The sequence below is a fragment of the Chiloscyllium punctatum genome, chromosome 1 (assembly GCF_047496795.1).
Source record: "Chiloscyllium punctatum isolate Juve2018m chromosome 1, sChiPun1.3, whole genome shotgun sequence".
Taxonomy (NCBI): Eukaryota; Metazoa; Chordata; class Chondrichthyes; order Orectolobiformes; family Hemiscylliidae; genus Chiloscyllium; species Chiloscyllium punctatum.
In genome coordinates this window covers 153807357-153830723 of record NC_092739.1, presented here as the reverse complement: position 1 = coordinate 153830723, position 23367 = coordinate 153807357, and the positions used below count along the sequence as shown (strand labels likewise).

Here is a 23367-nt window from a genome sequence, read left to right as displayed (position 1 = left end):
GTAAGCAATTTAGCCTTTCCTTTAATAAATGATATAGAATTGTAGGATTTGTAAATAGTGGTCCAGACTGCTAAAACAAACAGCTAACACCTAATCAATTTGTTAGAAAGGCTGGCACTTCCTCTCAGAATAGGAACAGTACATTACATACAGTAGTGCCTTGAGATTGTGCTGGTGTTCAAAGGTACCATGGCCGATCTGGTCTTTGCCTCAACTCCACTTTCTCCATAAACACTGACCTCCTCTGAACTCAAAATTCTACAATGCCAGCCTTGAATATATTCACTGACCCAGCTTCAACACTTTCCTAGGGTATAGAATTCCACACATTTGTAACCCTTAAGGAGCGATTTGTCCTCATTTCTGTTTAAAGTGACCAAACCTTCATTCTGTAATCATGAGTCCAAGCTCTAGATTCTCCTATCAGGGTACTATCCTTTCAGCATTTACACTGGGAGATTGAAAATTGATAGAGCCATCGTTTTCAAATCTTGTTGAAAGGGATGGCGTGGTGGCTCAGTGGTTAGCACTGCTGCCTCTTGGTGCCAGGGTCCCACGTTTGATTCCAGCCTATGGTGACTGTGTGGAGTTTGCACATTCTCCCCCTGTCTGCATGGGTTTCCTCCCACAGTCCAAAGATGTTAGGTGGATTGGCCATGCGAAATTGCCTCAGAATGTTGAGGGACATTCCGGCTAGGTGGATTATCCATGGAAACTGCAGGGCTACAGGGATTGGATGGGGTGACGGGGTGAGTCTTGATGAGATGCTCTTCAGAGGGTCAGTGTGGGACTAGATGGACGAATGGCTCACTTCCACACTGTAGGGATTCTACAATTTATAACTTAAAGAAAAAATATTAGGGTCGTGGAGTTAGAGAATTGCAAGTGTTACACTCTTGCTCAAAAATCAATTGAAATCAAAGAATCTTCTCCAAATGTTAACTTGACCAAATGAATGACCTTTCAAATCCCAGTTAATTAAGGAAAGTAAACATAGATTTGTTTCAATAAGTTGTTGGTGTCTTTTGATGAGGTTCTATAAGTTTGAAGAAATGCTGTTGATGTGTATGTAGTCTGCTTAAACACATGAAAACAATGCTCTGCAACATATTTGTGAGCACTTACACTCATGTCATCAAAGGAAGGTAGCAGAGATATAAATTTAATGGAGTGACAGGGTTTAGAGGAGAGTTTCCCAGGTTTTGGTGTTAATGATCCTTACTCTTCCTGATGCATATTTAGACTGGAACATGAGAACTTAAAACTGTGGAGCCCATTTGGCATTTCAATCTTCTCCAACATGTGTTAATATCATGGTTCATCCAGTTGTCTTCTCGGTTCTGTTGTTGGCACCCCATGAGCCTTGTCTATCAAAAATCAAATTCAGTTTGCTTTGAGTAAATTTTATCACCCAGCCTCCAGTGTTTTATCATTATGGGCATAGAATACAAAAGCAAGGAAGTTAACCTATAGAAAACTCCTCACTGGAGTGCTGCATTCAGTCCTCAACATCACACTTCAGGAAAGCTGTGAAGGAAAGGTCAGTGGGAATGGTTCTGAGAATGTGGAAATTAAATTGGGGCTGTCTTCCTTGGAGAAGCCAAGTTAAAAAACAGATTCAACATCAGGGATCCGGGCAACATAGGCAAGGAGAAACTGTTTCCATTGGCAGAAGGTTTGAGAACCAGACAGCCACAGATAATTAACAGAAGAACCAATTGAAAGACATAATTACGCAATTAATGATTCAGATCTAGATTACGGTGAATATGTGGTAGAAGAAGATGTAATATCATGCCAGAGATGTTGGATTATTACCTGTCTTTGGGGAGAAGATGGGAAATTAGAATAGGTTAATTGTTCCTTTAGAGAGCCAGCACAAACGTGGCATGCTCATAGCCATCTTTTGTGCTGTGGTTCTTTGTGCACTATTGCTTTATCTCAACTTTATGTATTTATTTATTTATTTCCCTTGTCTTGAACTCTGATCTTTTAAAAGAACATTTGGCTTCCCAGAATCTATTTGTTGGAAGTAACTGTTAGGAGTTTTCTAGCTTTTATGAAGGTAACATTAACTCAGCATTCCCTCATCTGCATGGCTTTCGTCAAATGATGGTCTGAAACTAATCTTGGATAAGGGACTAGGTGCTTGGGATTTGAGTATTTGATTAATAACTGATGCATACTCATTTATTTCTCTGGAAAATCGGACTGAGACGTGGAGTGGTGGAACTGAGCCTACCAAAATCCTATTGCTAGTGATCTTTGAAAAGATGATAGTGGGCCAGCTCCTGGTCAGTGTGAGGTTATTGGACTCTTTCGTTATGGAGGTGGTCACTGTTGTCTGATGCTCGAAACCTATGTGTTTCCCACTAACTAGCTGCCCAAACCTGCATGTGGATGTGGTCTGTTTTATTGTTACTGGAATTATAAATGGAGCTGAACATTCCAATCATCAGCAATCAGTCCCATATCTGACCAGTAGTTGAGGTAGATATGATCTAGCTGGAGATTGTTCGATTAGATTAGATTAGATTCCCTACAGTGTGGAAACAGGCCCTTTGGCCCAACAAGTCCACACCGACCCTCCGAAGAGTAACCCACCCAGATCCATTTCCCTCTGACTAATGCAGCTAACACTATGGACAATTTAACATGGCCAATTCACCTGACAAGCACATCTTTGGATTGTGGGAGGAAACCGGAGCAACCAGAGGAAACCCACGCAGACACTGGGAGAATGAGCAAACTCCACACAGACAGTCGCCCAAGGCTGGAATCAAACCCTGGCACCTTGGTGCTGTGAAGCAGCAGTGCTAACCACTGAGCCACTGTGCTGCCCCGATATTCAGATACTGCCTTGAGGAACTGTTAAAGCTGAGGTTGGGTTGATTGGTTTTCACAAACCACAATTACCTTCCTATTCAACCACTAAAACATGATTTTCATTGACTTCTGTTTTATTATCTTGCAAATATTGCCATGATGTTAAATGGTCACCTCATCTGTGTTCTTGTACCCAGGTTTAGACAAAGCTTTCAAGTGTGTCTGAAGTGTGATTCAGGCAGAACTGAAAATTGTTGAGCAGGTGTTTTGACAATGCAATCTAAGGACTTTTAACAATTCCTTCTGGCATTTTGCTGATGACTGAGAATAAGCTGATAGAATGGTGATTGTCTGGTTTAAATTTGTCCTGCTTTTTGTGTCAGGACAGAAGTGAACAATTTTACACATTGCTAGATAAATGCCAATGTTGCATGTATATGGTAACTGAGGGCTTAAAAATGTGTTGCTGGAAAAGCGCAGCAGGTCAGGCAGCATCAAAGGAACAGGAGAATGACATTTCGGGCATAAGCCCTATTCCAGCATCTGCAGTCCTCACTTTCCCCTATGGTAACTGAGGGGTCCAGCAAGTTGTGAAGTCCAGATTTTCAACAATATAATTAGGACCTTGTTAATCATGGCCTTTGTGTTCAGTGCACTCAACCATCTATTGAAATCATGTAAGGTTCATTGCAGACTGGCATTTGTGGTATTAGGACCCTCAGAAGAAGTCTGTGCTAGATTATCCATTTGGTACTTATGATGAAAAATAATAGTGAATGCTTTTTCCTTTCCTTTCTGTTGGTGTCCATCCTTGTTGCAGGTAGGATTGTTGATGAAGCTTTTGTCTCCTGATTGTTGTTTACTTTTCTATCTGTCTGTGACTGGGTTGCCAAAGCTGGATCTGTTGATTCTCAGATTGCATCACATGCTGCTTGTACAGAGCAGGTTTAGAATGCATCTGATTATATGTTGCAACTTAATAATTTCCAGCTGCTCTTAACCAAATGCTGGTGCTTTTCTCACATGCTGTTCTAAATGTTTTGTTAAAGTAGGATGAGTCATCTGAAACTAGGGATATGCTGGGCTGTGAAGTTACAGATTGTGGAATATAGTCCTGCTGCTAAGACTCCATAGCACAGCGTAGATACAAAATTTTGAATCGTTAGATCTGTTTTTAAATCCATTTCGGACTATAAGGGGGTCTTTGGTGTGAAAATGGGGCATGGTTTCCAGGAGAACCACATCTGTGTTGTAAATAGACTATCAGTTTCCACCTCTATACCTTGGCTTGACCCTGTGCCTACCTCACTGATCTTCTGGAATCGTAATCCATGCCTCGGCTAATTCTAGACTTGATTATTCCAATGCACTCCTGGTCAGTTCTCACGTTTACCGCCCTGTAAAATTCAGGACATCCAAAATTCTGCATATGGCCCAAATAGTATCAAGTCTTGTTCAATCATCAACCCTGTGCTTGGTCACCTACATTGGCTTCCGTTTAAATAATGCTTCTGTTTTGATTTTGTTAATTGTCCTGTTGAGTATGAGATGTCATGCTCGGACAAAATGAATCCTTTTCCCTAATACGCATTTCAGATTCATCCACCACCACCTTCGCCCTTGCTATCTCTGTAATCACATTGAGTCTACAATCCTCGGATGTCTTTGCTGCTTCACTCATGACCATCCCAATTTGAATCCCTTCACTGCTGACAGTGTGCCTTTTGAATGCCCTAAGCTCGAGTAATCCCCCTCCAACCCCAAACCTCGCTTTCTTTTGTTTCCTTTTTAAGGGTCTTCTTAAAATCCACCTCTTTGGTCATCTTTCCTAATGTCATCTTTTGTGAAATGATGTCAAATTTTGTTTTCTTATTCTACTGTGATGTGCCTTTGGGTGTTTTACAATGTTAAGTTCACTAACTTCTATTTTTCTGTTTTGAGTTTTTATTTTATAAATATCTTCAATTCATAAAAATTGTAAAGGAAGTCCTGAGGAAAAGTTCAAAGAAATATATCTATAAAGATAGAATATTTGAAATGAATAGTTGTGATTCCAGTTGTTGTGGTCCAGCATTTCAGTTCGTTATTTTAATTTCTTTCACAGATACTCTACTGATTGACTACCAGTTCACCTTCAGCCTCTCTCAAGAGGATGATCGTTACTACACTGCTATCAATTTTGTAGCCACCCCCGAAGAAGTAAGTATCCCCATGCATTGAATTTAGGTAGAAGTTCAAAATAGTTCAGTGTCTGTGTTAGAAGTGAGTTTGTGCTGTTTGCCTATTTCTTGCAGACAAATCCACAGGATACAAAAACGCACTTGGCATTAGTAGCTATCAATTTGACAATCCGCTTTAGATGTTCTGTAAGGATGGCAACGAATGTGGAGCTGGAAATAAGTACAGGTCTTAAAGGAAAACCTGGGAAATTGGGTGGCCGGAATGGGCATCTGTGCCATTATTTTAAGTGCTTTCACATGTTTTGCATAACCTTCAGTTTTACTTGGTGTTTTCTCTTGAGAAGTTCTGCATTTATAGCTTGAGTATATTATGATGACAGCACCTACACATGATTCTCTTGTTGCCTTTTATGTAGATTGCCTGACTCTTAATGGTTTTTAAAAGTTTATTTTAAAAGATGTGTGTCGCTTCTTGAAATGCATCAATATTTCGCAACTGTGACCCATAGTTTTGCAGTCATCATTATTGCTTATTGTTCTTTCCAATATGCGATTCTCTGGAAACTTATTTTGAAACAATTATTTTATACATTTTCTTTCAGCAAAACCGAGACTTGGACATGTTTATTAATGCGTCAAAGAATTTCAACCTCAATATAACGTGGTCTAGTAGCTTTTTAGGTAAGGTTTTATTTATTTAAATATTTAACTCACTATTTAAATGAATTAAGAAGAGATTTCATCCCTTGTATTGCTGCAGAAAGAACAATTTGATTCAGCTAGTTCAATCCTTGCACTGATGTTGCTGTATCTTCCCCATTGTTTACCTATTGCCTTTTAAGTAAAGAAGGAAAATAGTAATTTCTTTTAATGATCCAGTGGTAAAGCAGAGCCTCTTGTCACATAATATAGTCTTCTTACCACTGAGCTAGGAAGCCTGGACGGAAGTCCCACTTGCTCTAGGGTATGTAATAACGCCTTTAACATCATTAAGTTGATTTAGAAATAAACATGCCAGATTAGGTTAAGGACACAGATTCTTATACTTAAATGATGTGAGAACCACGTGGGTCTGTACATCAAAGTGGTAGTTCATGGTTGCCATTATTAATAATAATTGAATTTGGTGGAAACAACACTTAAGTGTGACGCCATCCAGGTCAAAGTAACCCACTTGATTAACACCATATCCATAAGCATCCACTCCCTTCGCCACTGACACTCTAACAGTAGTGCATTATCTGCAAGATGCAGTGCATAAATTCACCAAAGATTCCTTAGACAGCACCTTCCAAACTTATGACCATGTCCACCTCGAAGATCAATTTAGCAGATTATCACCACCTATAAGTTCCCCTCCATTCCACTCCTCATCCTGCCTTAGAAATACATTGCTGTTCCTTCACTGTTACTGGGTCAAAATCCTGGAATTCCCTCCCAAGGGCATTGTGTGTCTACCTACATCACATGGACTGTAGTGGTTCAAGAAGACCTCTCGCCACCATCATGTCAAGAACAGCTAGGGTTGGGCAATAATTGCTTCCCACAAATGAATACTTTTTTTAAAGTTACAATCCGTAGCTGCAGTCATGGGCTTGACCTCATGTCTTTGGATCATTGGTCCAAGCTTCTGAGATCATTAAATCCTGCAACATAGCTATTGTGCTATTGTACCCATCTACAGTTTTAAGAAGTGAGGTCAATAGGTATTTGGGAGATAAGGAGAGTAAACAATATAGGTCAAAGTTGGAAAAATAAAATTGAGCCACTGATCGGCTCAGACCTAACTAGAGCAGGATTGAGGGATTGTATAGATCCTCTTTAAGGCGCTATAGCCTAATTAGTGAACGACACAAAAACAGACGGGACAGTAAATTGCAATGAGAAAATAAGAACTTTACAAATGAATATAGATAGGTTTAGACAGTGGGCCAAAATAGGGTAGATGAAGTTTACCTTAGATTAGGGCAGTATGGTCACTCAGTGGTTAGCACTGCTGCCTCACAGCGCCAGGGATCCAGATTCGATTCCTACCTTGGGCAACCCTCTGTGTGGAGTTTGCACATTCTCCCAGCGTCTGCGTGGGTTTCCTCCAGGTGTTCCAGTTTCCTCCCAGAGTCCAAAGATGTGTAGTTGGGTGAGTTGGCCATGCTAAATTGCTCATAGTGTTCAGGGATGTGTAGATTAGGTGCATTAATAAGGCCTTTGATAAGGTGCCTCGCGGGAGGCTGCTGAGTAAGCTGAGCGCCCACGGTGTTTGAGGTGAGCTACTGGCACAGATTGAGGATTGCTGTCGGACAGAAGGCAGAGAGTTCGGATAAAAGGTTCTTTTTAGAATGGCAGCTGGTGACAAGTGATGTCCTGCAGGGTTCAGTGTTGGGGCCGCAGCTGTTCACTTTATATGTTAATGATCTGGATGAAGGGACTGGGGGCATTCTGGTGAAGTTTACTGATGAGACGCAGTTAAGTGGACAGGCAGGTAGGTCTGAGGCAGTGGAGAGGCGGTACAGAAAGATTTACTCAGTTTAGGAGAGTGGTCCTGGAAATGGCTGATGAAATTCAATGTGAGTAAATGCAAGGTATTGCACTTTGCAAAAAAGAATACAGGCATTGACTATTTTCTAAACGGTGAATAAAGCCAAAGTACAAAGGAATCTGGAAGTGCTAGTCCAGGATTCTCTCAAGGTTGACTTGCAGGTTAAGTCCATGTTAAGAAAGCAAATGTAATGTTGTCATTTACCTCAAAAGGATTGGAATATGAAAGCAGCAATGTGCTTATAAAGCTCTAGTTAGGCCCCATTTAGAATACCGTGTCCAATTTTGGGCCGCACACCTTAGGGCAGACATATTGCACTGGAGCATGTACAGTGGAGATTCACACGGATGGTCCCTGGAATGGTAGGCCTAACATATGATGAATGGCTGAAGTGCCTAGGATTGTGTTCATTAGAGTTTAGAAGGTTGAGGGGAGATCTAATAGAAACTTACAAAATAATGCATGGCTTAGTAAAGGTGGACACTAGAAATTTGTTTCCGTCAGATGGGGATACTAGGGTCAATTTAGATTAGAAATGAGGAGACATTTCTTTAGCCAGAGAGTGGTGGGCCTGCTGCGGAGCACAGTGGAGACCAGGATATTAAATGACTTCAAGGTAGAGATTGATAAATTCTGGATCTCGCAAGGAATTAAGGGCTACGGGGGGAGTGTGGGTAAGTGGAGTTGAAATGTCCATCAGCCATGATTGAATGGCAGCGTGGACTCGATGGGCTGAATGTCCTTTCTTCCACTCATATGTCTTATTAATCAAGGGAAATGTACAGTAATAGAGTAAGAGAATGGGTTTGGGTGGGTTCCTCTTCGTAGGGTCGGTGTGGACTTATTGGGCCAAATGGTCTATTTCCACACGGTAGGGATTCTGTGATTTTATGCTAAGTGCAAGGTCATGCATTTAGGTCAAAAAAAAGGAAAGATTACCTAAATTGGAAAAGACTTCAGGGTGCTCTGTTGCAGAGGGATCTATTTGTTCATGAGTTGCAGAAAACTAGCATGCAGATAATAAAGCGAATGGAGTGTGGCTTTTATAGCTAAAGGAATATAATAGTTAAAGGAAAAGAATATAAAGGTAAGGAAGTATTGTAGTAACTATACAAGGTATTGGAGAGACTGCACCTGGAATATTGTGCACAGTTTTGGTGTCCTTATGTAGTGGCATTGGAGGCAGTTCAGAGGAAGTTCACTAGATTGATCCCCAAGATGACGGATTTGTTGTATGAAGATAAATTGAACAGTTCAGGCCTATAGTCTCCCAAATTTAGAAGAATGAGAGGAGATCAAGTTGAGATATTCAAGATGATAACAGGGATGGATAAAATAGATGTTTAGATTAGATTAGATTAGATTAGATTACTTACAGTGTGGAAACAGGCCCTTCGGCCCAACAAGTCCACACCGCCCCGCCGAAGCGTAACCCACCCATACCCCTACATCTACATTTACCCCTTACCTAACACTATGGGCAATTTAGCATGGCCAATTCACCTGGCCTGCACATCTTTGGACTGTGGGAGGAAACCGGAGCACCCGGAGGAAAACCCACGCAGACACGGGGAGAACGTGCAAACTCCACACAGTCAGTCGCCTGAGGCGGGAATTGAACCCAGGTCTCAGGCGCTGTGAGGCAGCAGTGCTAACCACTGTGCCACCGTGCCGCCCACGATGTAGAGTGGATGCTTTCACTTGTGATGTATTCTAGGGTGAGAGGTCATGGTCTTAGCAGAAGAGATAACAAATTTAAAACACAGTTGAGGAAAAATTACTTCTCCCAAAGAGTTGTGAATCTTTGGTAGTCACTACCCCAAAGTGATTGTTGAAGGGATATAGAGTGAAGGCAGCAAAGTGGGGTTAAGGAGCATATTAGCCATGATCAACTGGTGGAGCAGACTCGATGGGCCGAATGGTCTTTCTTCCACTCCTATGTCTTATTAATCAGGGGAAATGTGCAGTAATAGTATAAAGGAATGGGTTTGGGTGGGTTACTCTTCGTAGAGTAATTCTGCTCCTATACCTTTTGAACCTGTGAACTCTTTGGTTTGTGTGTTTCTGTGCTTTCAACTATGCCTTTGATGAAGTTTGGAGGAGCAATGAAATATAGAGGGCCAGAACATAGTACTTTCTGACTTTGCTTTTTGCAGGGAGAGCAGGCAGTGGAAATATAGGGGCATTGTTTTATTGAATCACAGCTTGTGCTTTGAGCCAGATTGACTTAGACCATTATGGCAAACTTCATATTTCTATCCTGTGTGGATTAGCCTAAATCCAGTTGGGAGAAAATAAAATTCTTGCATGAGGTTGTCAATACCAGATGGTCTCCTTCTTTAGAGACCGCAATTTCCCTTCCCACATGGTTAAAGATGCCCTCCAACACATCTCTTCTACATCCTGCACCTCAGACCCCACCCCTCCAAACGTAACAAGGACAGAATGCCCCTGGTGCTCACCTTCCACCCTACAAACCTTCGCATAAACCAAATCATCCGCCGACATTTCCGCCACCTCCAAAAAGACCCCACCACCAGGGATATATTTCCCTCCCCACCCCTTTCCGCCTTCCGCAAAGCCCGTTCCCTCCGTGATTACCTGGCCAGGTCCACGCTCCCCTACAACCCACCCTCCCATCCTGGCACCTTCCCCTGCCACTGCAGGAACTGTAAAACCTGTGCCCACACCTCCTCCCTCACTTCTATCCAAGGCCCTAAAGGAGCCTTCCACATCCATCACAGTTTTACTTGCACATCCACTAATATCATTTATCATATCCATCGCTCCTGATGCGGTCTCCTCTACATTGGGGAGACTGGGCGCCTCCTAGCAGAGCGTTTTAGGGAACATCTCCGGGACACCCCCACTAATCAACCCCACCGCCCTGTGGCCCAACATTTTAACTCTCCCTCCCACTTTGCCGAGGACATGGAGGTCCGGGCCTCCTTCACCGCCGCTCCCTCACCACCAGACGCCTGGAGGAAGAACGCCTCATTTTCTGCCTCAGAACACTTCAACCCCAGGGCATCAATGTGGACTTCAACAGTTTCCTCATTTCCCCTTCCCCCACCTCATCCTAGTTTCAAACTTCCAGCTCAGCACTGTCCCTGTGACTTGTCCTGACTTGTCCTACCTGCCGATCTTCTTTTCCACCTATCCACTCCACCCTTCCCCCCCCCCCCCCCACCCCCCCAACCCCAGACCTATCACCTTCACTCCCTTCCCCACTCTAGGCTCTTTCTCCCCACCCCCACCCTCCTCTAGCTTATCTCTCCATGCTTCAGGCTGTCTGCCTTTATTCCTGATGAAGGGCTTTTGCCCGAAACGTCGATTTCGCTGCTCCTTGGATGCTGCCTGAACTGCTGTGCTCTTCCAGCACCACTAATCCAGAATCTGGTTTCCAGCATCTGCAGTCATCGTTTTTACCTTGTCAATACCTTAGATTTACACAGTGCCAGAAATGGTCAATGCTTAAAATAGCATGTTGTATTTATGTACATTTAGTTTTTTTGGGGCCAAACCCTTAAATACAAAGGATTTTGGAGCCATATAACAAATGTGTTTATAAAAGATGAAACACAATCCTTACCTGGTCTGACCTACATGTGAGTTCAGACCCACTGTTTACTGCCCTCTGGGCAATTAGGGCTGGACAATAAATGCTGGCCTAGCCAATGACACTCATCCTGAGAATAAATGTACCGTCAGCAGTATTTCTTGCTTAGGTTTAATGATACTGGATATGGAGTATATTGCTGCAGCTTGTAGAGAACTGATTTGTTTTTGGTGGCAAAATAAATAACTAATGTTCCCTGTTGTAAGAAAATTGAAATGATACATGATTGCAGGAATGTAATATATCACAGACTAGGAATGATGGGCAAGATGCAATGATATGGTAAAGAACAAATGTGGTGTAGTTGGTTGGTCAAGGCAAGAAAAAAAATGAATCAAATGAGAGAACCAGGCTAGAAAGTTTAAAAATCATAATATTTATGAAACATACAGGGCAAAGTCTGCCCTTTCACTGTAATCCCCTCAGATTTCTTTTCTTGAAAAGTTCTGGCCTCTTGAGCAAGTCCAACTTTATTTGCTCTTCATTTGGCTGTTGTGCCTTCAGCCTTTGAGACAATAGAATTCCCTCCCTAAATTATTTCTTAATACATGACAGTGAAATACCTTGGCATGTTTTCAGTCTAATTACACATTGTCCTTGGCTGCATACGTGGTATGACAGAAATTAGTGAGTGATTTTGTGCTGTGTTGCATCAAAGCAGAAGTTGGTAAAAATGTGCTCACTTTGTTCTGGATCATACATTGGCTGTATAAAAATACTGTTTTGTCTGTGCCTTGTATGAGCTCTTTTACTGTTATGAATGATTTTTCTTAATGTTAGCAGTGTTGAGTTTGCAAATTGTAGGATTTGCACACATTCTGGGATTTTAAAGAATTAATTTTGATTTTCTTCTCTCTACTTAAGCGGGCACACCACCTGGAGAAGAAATGCCAATTGTTTCAAAAACTAACATTAAGGAATACAGGGACAGCTTCTCGAATGAGAAATTTGATTTTCGTAACAATCCCAATATAACTTTCTTTGTGTATGTCAACAACTTCACCTGGCCCATTAAGATACAGGTGAGTTTCTTTATGTTTTATTTCGATGTAAATAAAGTATAGTGGATAAGTTTTTGCTTCCTTTTTCAGAAATGTTTGGCAGTATTTTAAAAATCATATTTCTGAACCAAATTGTCTCATCAACTCCATAGCTTCAGGAGCTTTACTGATGATTTCTCGAAGTCTGGCAGTCAGTCCATTGACTTCGAATAGAAGAGTTTGCCATGGACTTTCTCTGGGAGACACTTTGGGCTTGCTCTGTACTGGAGGATAAATAGGCTGTAGCATGTTGGGGCTTTTTTGCAAGTTGTTTTCTTTTGCCAGCAATTATTGCTTAAGGATGGGATGTGAATGTTGGCTTTTAACCATCCAGTGTGTGGAGTAAACACTCTCAGGTCAGACTTTCCCCCACAGACTTAATAACTGTAAGCGTGGCTGTACTGGTGGAATGGCTTTCTGTTTCCCTCAGCAGCTGTCCTCTGACTAATAATATGTAAGATAACAAGCAATTTCAAATAAAAAGACAGGATATGTTGGCTAAAGTATTCTTCTTGAATGGTGGAGGCTTTACAGCTCATTGTTTAACTTTAAGTCTGTTTCTCACTCCAGATACTGCCTGAACTGCTGAGTATTTTCAACATTTTTGTTCTTGTATCATCTACAATTACCTGTTTCTTCCAACTAAATGTTTCAACTGTACCAAATAAATTAGTACATAATAGGAGTCTTCATGGAGAGCAAATTGAGAGGTATCAATTAAAATTAAGCTTGACTAGTGAACTGGATTCTAAAATGAAGTTTTTTTGTTTTCATTTAAGGTTATGTTGGATGGCTGAGACTTGTTTGCACTTCTGTATCTTAGGTAATTTGGGGGGGGGTCAGATGTGTCGAAAGTGCCTGGAGAAGTAGCTGGACTCAGTATCGAGCATCAGGGAGGATAAGAGTTTCCTGGATTGTTGGAATAAATGGGTCATTCTTGTTTTGTCAGGCTGTGATTTCTGGGTAACTCAAGGATTGGTACTTTGGTTCCAGTTGTTAGCAATATATATATCCGTGATTTAGAGGTGTGACCCAAATGTAATATTTCCAAATTTATGGATTCAACAATACCAAGTGGGAATGTTTGTTGTGAGAAAGGCTAAAGCTACAGAAAGATTTGGATATGCTCGGTGCATGGGCAAGAGCATGGTAGATGGAATATAATGTGATAGAAATGGGAGGTTCTCCACTTTGGTAGGGGAAACACATGCAGTTTTTTTTAAGTTAGAAGTGATTGGAAAGGACCAAGGTATTTTCAATAATTCACTGGTGCAGCAAGCTGTTATGAAGGCTAATGGAATATTTGTTCTTCGTTCCATGTCTCAGGAAAAAATAGGGAGTGCAATAAAGATTCAAGATTCACCAGATTTGTTTTGTGTATGGTAGAAATGAAGAGCAATTGGATAGAACTTCTGCCCTCAACCCTTACCTTTTTTCTCAGAAAAATAAGGACAAGGGGATCCTTGTCCTTGTCCTTATTTTTCACTCCACTAGTCTCTACATTCAAAGGATGTTCTCTGCCAACAGTATGCTACCAACAAACACAGTGATTTAGCAGGGAAACAGATCCTTTCGTCCAACTCATTGAAGCCAACTAAGTTTGCCCAACTGAACTAGTCCCACTTGCCTGCATTTGACACATATCCCTCTAAACCTGTCCAAAAGTCTATTATATATTGTAAATGTACCTGTGTCGGCCACTTCCTCTAGCAGTTCATGCCACATATGAATCATCCTCTGTGTGAAAAAAGTTGCCCCTTTAAATCTATCTTCTCTCACTTTAAAAATTTGCCCCCTAGTTTTGAACTCCTCACCCTGGTGAAAAGATCTTTGTTATTCATCTTATCTATGCCCCTCGTGATTTTATAAACTTTTATAAGGTCACCCCTCCCTTCTGCTCTCCAGTGAGAAAATTTCCAGCTTCTCCTCATAACTTAAATTCTCCAGTCCTGACGTCATCCTGGTAAATCTTTTCTGAACCCTCTCCAATTTAAAATTAGTATTTCTATAGCAGAGAAACCAGAACTGTACACTGTATACCAAACGTGGCTCACCACTGTCCTGAACAACTTACAACATGATGTCCCAATTTCTGTACTTAATGATCTGAGCAATGAAGACAAGCATACTAACCTGTGCCAACCTGTGACGCATATTTCAAAAAAACAATGTCCCTAAACCCCTAAGTGTCTCTGTGCAACAAACTACCCAGGACCCTCGTATTAATTGTATAAAACAGTCTTCGTTTGCATTAACAAAATGAAATACCTTACATGTATCAAAATTAAAGTCCATCTGCCACTCCTCAGCCCTTAAGCCTAATTGATCAAGATCCCTTTGTAATCTTAGATAACTTCCTTCACTGTCGACTATACCACCATATTGACCCTTCATCAGATACCAGACCTGCTGAGTTTTTTCAGGTATTTCTGGTTTTGCTTCTGATTTCCAGCATCTGCGATTCTTTGTTGTTTTTTTGAGGATTTAATGCTTCATTCATACAGGACATTGGTGAGTACCTGTCTTGAATATGATGTGCTGTTTTGTAATTGCACTGGAGATGGTTCAGATGAATGAGTCGGTTGTCTTGAGGAAACTTTATTTTGTTTTCACTGGAGGTCTGTTAAGTGTGGTTAAAATTCGTAAGATCCTGAATAGTCTTGAGAAGTTGGACATGCAAAGGATATTTACTCTTTTGTGAGTCCAGAGCAAGGAGAAACTAGGCATCCTGCTTTTAGGCGAAAGTGAGTACTGCAGATGCTGGAGATGAGAGTCAAGAGTGTGTTGCTGCAAGAGCACGGCAGCTCAGAACAACATCTGAGGAGCAGGAAAGCTTTCAGGCAAAACCCCTTCATCAGGAATCCTGATGAAGGGTTTCTGCGTGAAACGTCGAATTTCCTGCTCCTCGGATGCTTCCTGACCTGCTGTACTCCTCCATTTAGGGCAGAGTTGAGGGGAAATAATGTCTGGAGGTTTTGTGACTTTGAAATGTGCTCCCTCAGAATACGATGGAGGCAAGGTAATTGAATATTTTAAAGGCTAGACATAGATTTTCGTTCAGCTAGGAAATTAGAGATTGTCGTATTGGATGGAAAAATGGAATTCAGGACAAATCTAGTCCTGATCTTATAAAATGACAGGGCAGGCTTGAAGGGCTGAATGGATTGCTCCTATTATATATAAATAGAGAAAAAATGATTAAGTTTCATTCAGAAGTTCTCAATGTTTATAAAACAAGAGGCTGATATAGATGAGAGCAGAATAAGAAGGATTAGGAAGAATACAACACTATCAAATACATGATAAATATACAATGAGATGAATAAGGTTTGTGATCAAAAGGGAAATTGTGAATATAATGTGCCAATAATTGAAATATGGTTTAAAATAGTGAGAACTGAGCACTTTAATGGTCAAGTACCTAAAATTCTCAAGAGAAGACAGCGAAGAAAGAAAAATGAGCAGGTGTCTTCCATTGATTAGAAAAGATATTGCAGCCTTGAATATCCTTCTATAAAGAAACAGTTGAGCAGCCAAAGACAGAATGCATACATATTTTAAGTTGAGGAGCAGAAAGGGATCATTCTACCGTGAGGATATTCTGTAGGTTTCCAAAAAATGGGATAGACGGCAGGGAATCTGCATGGAAATCACAGGGATGTGCAATGTTCAGTGCTGATCCCAGGTAATTTGCATTACCTAAATTTTTATTGTGTTCTTCCATGAAATGTGGACATCACTGACAAGCCAGCATTGTTTGTTGATTCCTCATTGTCCTTGAACAGGTGGTGGTGATTCACATTCTTGGACCACTGCAGTCTATGTGGTGCAGATGTTTCTACAGTATTCTTAATAAGGAAATTTCAGGATTGGCATCCAATAGTAATGAAGACATAATAAATTAATTTCCAAGTCAGGACAATGTGTGGCTCGGGAATAAGCTGTAGATGGTGGTTTCCATGTATAGACTGCCATTGTTCTTCTCAGTCATAGAGCTTGTGGGTTTGGAAGGTGCTGATGGAGAAAATATGGTATGTTACTGTAGTGACTTGTGCAAAAGGTTTCTACTGTCGTTGCTGCAGGATGATAGTGGAGTTGATGTATTGGGTACGAGTCAAGTTTGTTTTGTGCAGGATGATGATAAGCTGTTGTACTCACCCAGGCACATTATGCTCCTGATTTGTGTATTCTAGATAGTGGGCATCCTTTTCATGAGTCAGAAGGTTAGTTACCTCAAAATCACTGGTTTCTGATTTCCTTTTGTAGCTGTGTGGCTATTCCCATTTAGTTTCAATCTGTAGAGTGTTAGTAGTGATTGATTCAGCAATATTTAAACAAAAATATTGAACAGGCTAGGTGTGTTCTAAACATTTGAGTTTAGAACAATGAGAGTTGACTTTATTGAAACATTGTAGAGCATGGTGAGTGGATGGGGTTATGTCCTCCGGATTCAGGATAGACCATTTTAAGACTGAGGTGAGGAGAAATGTCTTCCCTGAGTGTGGTAACACTATAGAATTCTTCACAACAAGGCAGTGTGGAGGCTAAGCCACTGAATGGTATTTAAGAAAGTTAAATCTTTGATAGAAAAGGGAGTTGACACTCATAGGCGACAGACAGGAAAGTTGAACCAAAATCTTATTGAATGATTCGGGCTTGATCGGTTAAATAGACAATAGGTGCAGGAGTAGGCCATTTAGCCCTTCGAGCCTGCACCGCCATTCAATATGATCATGGCTGATCATTCCTAATCAGTATCCTCTTCCTGCCTTATCTCCATAACCCTTGATTCCACTATCTTTGAGAGCTCTATCCAACTCTCTTAAATGAATCCAGAGACTGGGCCTCCACTGCCCTCTGGGGAAGAGCATTCCACACAGCCACCACTCTCTGGGTGAAGACGTTTCTCCTCATCTCTGTCCTGAATGGTCTACCCCGTATTTTTAAGCTGTGTGCTCTGGTTCGGCACTCACCCATCAGCGGAAACATGTTTCCTGCTGCCAGAGTGTCCAATCCTTTCATAATCTTATATGTCTCAATCATATCCCCTGTCAGTCTTCTAAACTCAAGGGTACACAAGCCCAGTCGCTTCAGTCTTTCAACTTAAGATAGTCCCGCCATTCCAGGAATTGACCTAGTGAACCTACGCTGCACTCCCTCAATAGCCAGAATGTCTTTCCTCAAATTTGGAGACCAGAACTGCACACAGTACTCCAGGTGTGGTCTCACCAGGGCCCTGTACAGCTGCAGAAGCACCTCTTTGCTTCTATACTCAATTCCTCTTGTTATGAAGGCCAGCATGCTATTAGCCGCCTTCACTACCTGCTGTACCTGCATGCTTACCTTCATTGACTGGTGTACAAGAACACTCAGATCTCTCTGTACTGCCCCTTTACCTAAATTGATTCCATTTAGGTAGTAATCTGCCTTCCTGTTCTTGCCACCAAAGTGGATAACCATATATTTATCCACATTAAACTGCATCTGCCCACTCACCTAACTTGTCCAGGTCACCCTGTAATCTCCTAACATCCTCCTCACATTTCACCTTGCCACCCAGCTTTGTATCATCAGCAAATTTGCTAATGTTATTGCTGATACCATCTTCTATATCATTAACATATATTGTAAAAAGCTGCGGTCCCAGCACGGATCCCTGCGGTACCCCACTGGTCACTGCCTGCCATTCTGAAATGGAGCCGTTAATCACTACCCTTTGTTTCCTATTAGCCAACCAATTCTCTATCCAATCTAGTACTTTGCCCCCAATACCATGCGCCCTAATTTTACGAACCTCCTGTGTGGGACTTTATCAAAAGCTTTCTGAAAGTCCAGGTACACTACATCTACTGGATCTCCCTCGTCCATCTTCAGAGTTACATCCTCAAAAAATTCAAGAAGATTAGTCAAGCATGATTTCCCCTTCATAACTCCATGCTGACTCTGACCTATCCTGTTACTACTATCCAGATGTGCTGTAATTTCATCCTTTATAATAGACCCCAGCATCTTTCCCACCATTGAGGTCAGACTAACTGGTCTATAATTTCCTGCTTTCTCTCTCCCACCTTTCTTAAAAAGTGGTGTAACATTAGCCACCCTCCAATCCTCAGGAACCGACCCCAAATCTATCGAACTCTGGAAAATAGTCACCAACACATCCACGATTTCCCAAGCCACCTCCTTCTGTACCCTGGGATGTAGACCATCAGGCCCCGGAGACTTATCAACCTTCAGTACGAACAGTCTCTCCAACACCAAATCCTGGCAAATATAAATTCCCTTAAGCTCAGGTCCTTCAGCCGCTGTTACCTCAGGGAGATCACTTGTGTCTTCCCCAGTGAACACAGATCTGAAGTATCCATTTAATTCTTCTGCCATTTCTTTGTTCCCCGTAATATATTCCCCTGTTTCTGTCTTCAAGGGCCCAATTTGAGTCCTAACCATTTTTTTGCCTTTCACATACCTAAAAAAGCTTTTACTATCCTCCTTTATATTATTGGCCAGTTTACCTTCGTACCTCATTTTTCCTCTGTATTTCCTTCTTAGTAATCCTCTGTTGCTCTTTAAAAGCTTCCCAGTCCTCCGTTTTCCCACTTATCTTTGCTATGTAATACTTTTTCTCTTTTAACTTTATATGTTTCTTAACTTCCCTCGTCAGCCACGGCCGCCCATGCCTCCTCCTGGGATCTTTCTTCCTTTCAGGAATGAACTGATCCTGCAACTTCTGCATTATACACAGAAATATCCGCCTTTGTTCCTCCATGGTCATCCCTGCTAAGGTATTGCACCATTGAACTTTGGCTAGCTCCTCCCTCATAGCTCCATGGTTCCCTTTATTCAACAGAAGTACTGTCACTTTCGACTGTACCCTCTCCCTCTCAAATTGCAGATTGAAGCTTAATGTATTATGGTCACTACTTCCCAATGGCTCCTTCACTTCGAGGTCTCTGACCAATTCTGGTTCGTTACACAATATCAGATCCAGAATTGCCTTCTCCCTGGTCGGCTCCAGCACCAGCTGCTCTAAGAATCCATCTCTGAGGCACTCCACAAAGTCTCTTTCTTGAGGTCCAATACCATCCTGATTCTCCCAGTCTACCTGCATGTTAAAATCCCCCATAACAACTGTAGTAACATCTTTGCGACCGGCCAATTTTAGCTCCTGAGTCAACTTACATCTTACATCCAACATCCAGACTACTGTTTGGGGGCTCCCAAGAGGGTCTTTTTACCCTTAGTATTTCGCAGCTCTATCCACACTGACTCTACATCCCCTGACTCTAGGTCCCCCCGCGCAAGGGACTGAATATCCTCCCTTACCAACAAGGCTACCCTACCCCCTCTGCCCGTCGATCTGCCCTTACGATAGCACGTGTAGCCTTGAACATTCATTTCCCAGGCCCTGTCCACTTGAAGCCACGTCTCAGTTATCCCCACAATATCGTATCTGCCAATTTCCAAAAGGGCGTCAAGCTCATCCATCTTATGTCTAATGCTTTATGCATTCATGTATAGTATTTTAAATTTGTTACTGCTCTCGCCCTTCCCATCAACTCCAATTTCACTCAACCTTACAGCATGATCCCTTTTTGAGTTTTCTGCCTCATTGATACAGTTGTCTTTCATGACTTCTCTTGTTCTAACTTTCCCTTCAATTTCCTTTTTAAACATCCAGTTTGTCCGTCACCCCCCCCCCCCCCCCCCCCCCCCGCGCCGCTACTTAGTTTAAATGTAGCTGTGTTGCAGTAGAAAACCTGCCTGCCAGAATGCTGATCCCTAAACTATTAAGGTGCAAACCGTCTCTGTTGTAGAATTTATGCTTGCCACAAAATATACCCCAGTGATCCAAGAACTTAAATCCTTGCTTCCTGCACCAGTTCCCCAACCACACGTTCAAGTCCATTATCTCCCTGTTTCTGGCCTCACCAGCCCGAGGAACTGGAAGCAAACCGGAGATAACCACCTTGGACGTCCTGCTTTTCAGCCTTCTTCCTAGTTCTCCGAAGTCCCTCTGTGGTATGTTCCTCCTCTTCTTCCCGACATCATTTGTGCCGACATGTTCCACCACCTCTGGCTCTTCACCCTCGTCCTTGAGGATTTCCTGCACTCTGTCCACGATGTCTTTAACCCTGGCACCAAAACCCCGGTCAGTTCCTCTCACGATGGAATCCTCTATTACCACGGCTCTGTGCAATGTCCGACTCTTCCGCTCTGCCTCTGTGCCAACTTTTGGTTGACAGACCTGGCCGCCTTGCGAACTGACAGTGTCATCAGTCTCTACTGTTTCCAAAAGCTTCAACTTGTTCCTGACAGGTACTTCTCCCAGGGTCTCTTGCACCTGTGTCCTCTCTGCCTTCCTCATCGTCTGCTCTCTTCTGGCATGATTGGTGTAATAACCTCACTGAAGGTCTTGTCCAGAAAGATCTCGTTCTCTCGGATGAGCCTAAGGTCCTCGAGTTCTTTCATCAGCGCTGCAATATGCTCGGTCAATAGCTGAATGTGCTCACACTTTCCACACATTTCCGAGCCAGACACACCAGAGTCATTAACCTCCCACATCAAGCACGTAGCACACTGAACCAGCTGGGCAGTCATGTCTTCACCCTCTTCAACTGTGGCGTAATCACTTCACTCACCCTCCTTGTCAAAGACTCCTGAGCTGAAGCCTCACGCTTCGATCCAATCTTCCTTAGACCCTCTCTTTGTGGCAAGTCTGTGGACTCTTAGTTTAGGTTAAAGGAGGAGGGAGGGAGGGAGGGAGGGAGACCCTTCTTTGTAGGGCCTAGGGTTTAGAATACACCCACTCTAATAGCAATCACTTACCTTCGCGACTGGCTTTGCGCTCCACCTGAACTTCCGCCCAGCTCCCGCCGCTCTCTGCTGCGAAAAGACCGTTGGCGTTGAGGTATGTTCTTTATATAGCAATCACTTACCTACTCTCCTTTACTTGCTACTCCTACTATGAAGTCCAGTGTTCCTGTGTAATGCTACCAAATATCATGGAGAGGTGGTTCAGTCCTCTCTTGCTAAAGAGGATTGTTATCTGCCACCTTGTGTCTGATGAATGTTACTTTCTGGTTTGAGGTTACTATGCAGGACTCTGCTTCTCAACCTCTTCCCTCACCTGAGGTCTGATGGCCCTCACATTAAGTCACCACCAGTCACTTCTCCCTCTAATGAGAGAGCTGCCCCAGTGGCCTGGTAAGATTATGGTGACACAAAACAACAACTTTCCATCGATCAGCCAAAGTATGAATGTTGTCCTGGTCTTACTGTAAATGAACATGGACTGATTCTGAGGAGTCGTAAATGATACTGAAAACTCTGCAGTCATTAATTAATTCCCCACTTCTGACATTATGTTGGGGAGAGGTCAGTAATGAGTCAACTGATAATTGTTTGGCTGAGGATATTTGTCTGAGGAATTTTGCATTTGATTTTTAATTTGTCGTGTGTATTTTACAGTAAGAGTACAATAAAATAGAGCGAAAAGCTTTCATTCACCACAAAACGGTGTTGTTTTGAAAAATTTAAGAATAAGAAAAAATAGAAATATTTTGCTTTAAGAGAGTTCAGTTGTCCTGAATCAGGTCATCACAATCAGTGACACCTGTACTCTAATCCCTCCCCACTGCCTCGCTGCTGTCTACACCAGAACAAAGCAACATTGAAGTTCCCAATCCTCAGGCACCATCTTTGCTGCTGGGCTGATACTTGTCAACCAATACCTCGTGCCATCTGTGCTGGACCCACCAACATCAGACACGTCTCTCTCAATGCTGGACTCACCTCATCGATGTTGCTGTGATTTCCTTCCGCCACCACCAAACAGCTAGCAATGAAATCGCTAATCCTTGGGTGCCATCTTTTGCCACTGGGCCAACCTCGCTGATGCTGCTTCTTGCTGATTTAGTAGCTGCTGGTTTCAGGTCCTGTACTAGCTCCAGAAAGGTAAGTAAGGGCTCACTCTCTCCTCCATGTTGAGCTTGCTTGAGGTCCTTGCCCTGGGTCTGCTCAAGCTCTGCTCCCTGGGTCTGCCTGAGGTCCGTGTGCTGGGCTTTTGCCATTGTAATGCCATCCAAACTCAGGAAAAGTTGAACAAGTTTTTTAAAAAAAAGAAAAGAGAAGGAAAAGAACAAGATAAGTGTTCAGAGTGGGCAAGTTTTGGCACAGAACCTTTGTTCCGCCAGCATTTTGTGCACTAAGGTCCTGGGATTGAGAAATTTGATCTTGAACAGCCGCGTGTGTCCTCCTTTATGGCCAGGTATGACTACAACAATAAGACATGGGAGCAGAAATAGGCACTTGAGCCCAGCAAATCAGCTTTGCCATTCAATGAGGTTATGGCTGATCAGATAATCCTCATCTCCGTTTTCCTGTCTTTTCTCTAAAACCCCTAATTTACTGAGCAATTAATAATTTATTCTGGCCTTGGATATACTTAATGGCCTGACCTTGTTAGCTTTTTGCAGTCAAGAATTCCACAGTTTCATTACCCTTTGAGAGAATAAGTTTAGATTAGATTACATTACAGTGTGGAAACGGGCCCTTCAGCCCAACAAGTCCACACCGACCCACTGAAGCGCAACCCACCCTTACCCCTACATTTACCCCTTACCTAACACTACGGGAAATTTAGCATGGCCAATTCACCTGACCTGCACATCTTTGGACTGTGGGAGGAAACCGGAGCACCCGGAGGAAACCCACGCAGACACGGGGAGAACGTGCAAAGTCCACACAGTCAGTCACCTGAGGCGGGAACTGAACCCGGGTCTCTGGCGCTGTGAGGCAGCAGTGCTAATCACTGTGCCACCGTGCCGCCCACAAGTTCTTTCTCATTTGTCTTAAATGTGGAACCCCTTATTCTGAGGTTATTCCCTTTGGTCTCATACTCTCCCACAAGGCGAAACAACCTTTCCACATTTACCCACATCTGTCAAGTCCCTAAAGAATGTTTTATATGTTTCAAAAAGTTCACCTTTCGTTCTTCAAAATTCCATGAGATTTGCCTCTCCTCATAAGACAGGCCCTCCATACCCAATGAGCAAATCTTCTCTGGATTCCCTCCTTACCTTTCCTTTAATAAGGGAACCAAACTTGTTGACAGTATTCTGGCTTTGGTCTGACTAGTGTCTTGTGTTCGCAAAACCTCACCACTTT

The 23367-nt window shown here is 42.5% G+C and overlaps 1 protein-coding gene across 1 annotated transcript in view; it reads left to right on the top strand.

The window, feature by feature from the left end:
* atrn (attractin) overlaps positions 1–23367 on the top strand; it is a 394002-nt gene that overhangs the window by 195117 nt on the left and 175518 nt on the right. Inside the window, exons 22-24 of the mRNA XM_072577202.1 lie at positions 4931–5025; positions 5609–5687; positions 12026–12183. Coding sequence (XP_072433303.1) covers positions 4931–5025; positions 5609–5687; positions 12026–12183 — 332 coding nt within the window. The remainder of the gene's footprint in view (positions 1–4930; positions 5026–5608; positions 5688–12025; positions 12184–23367) is intronic.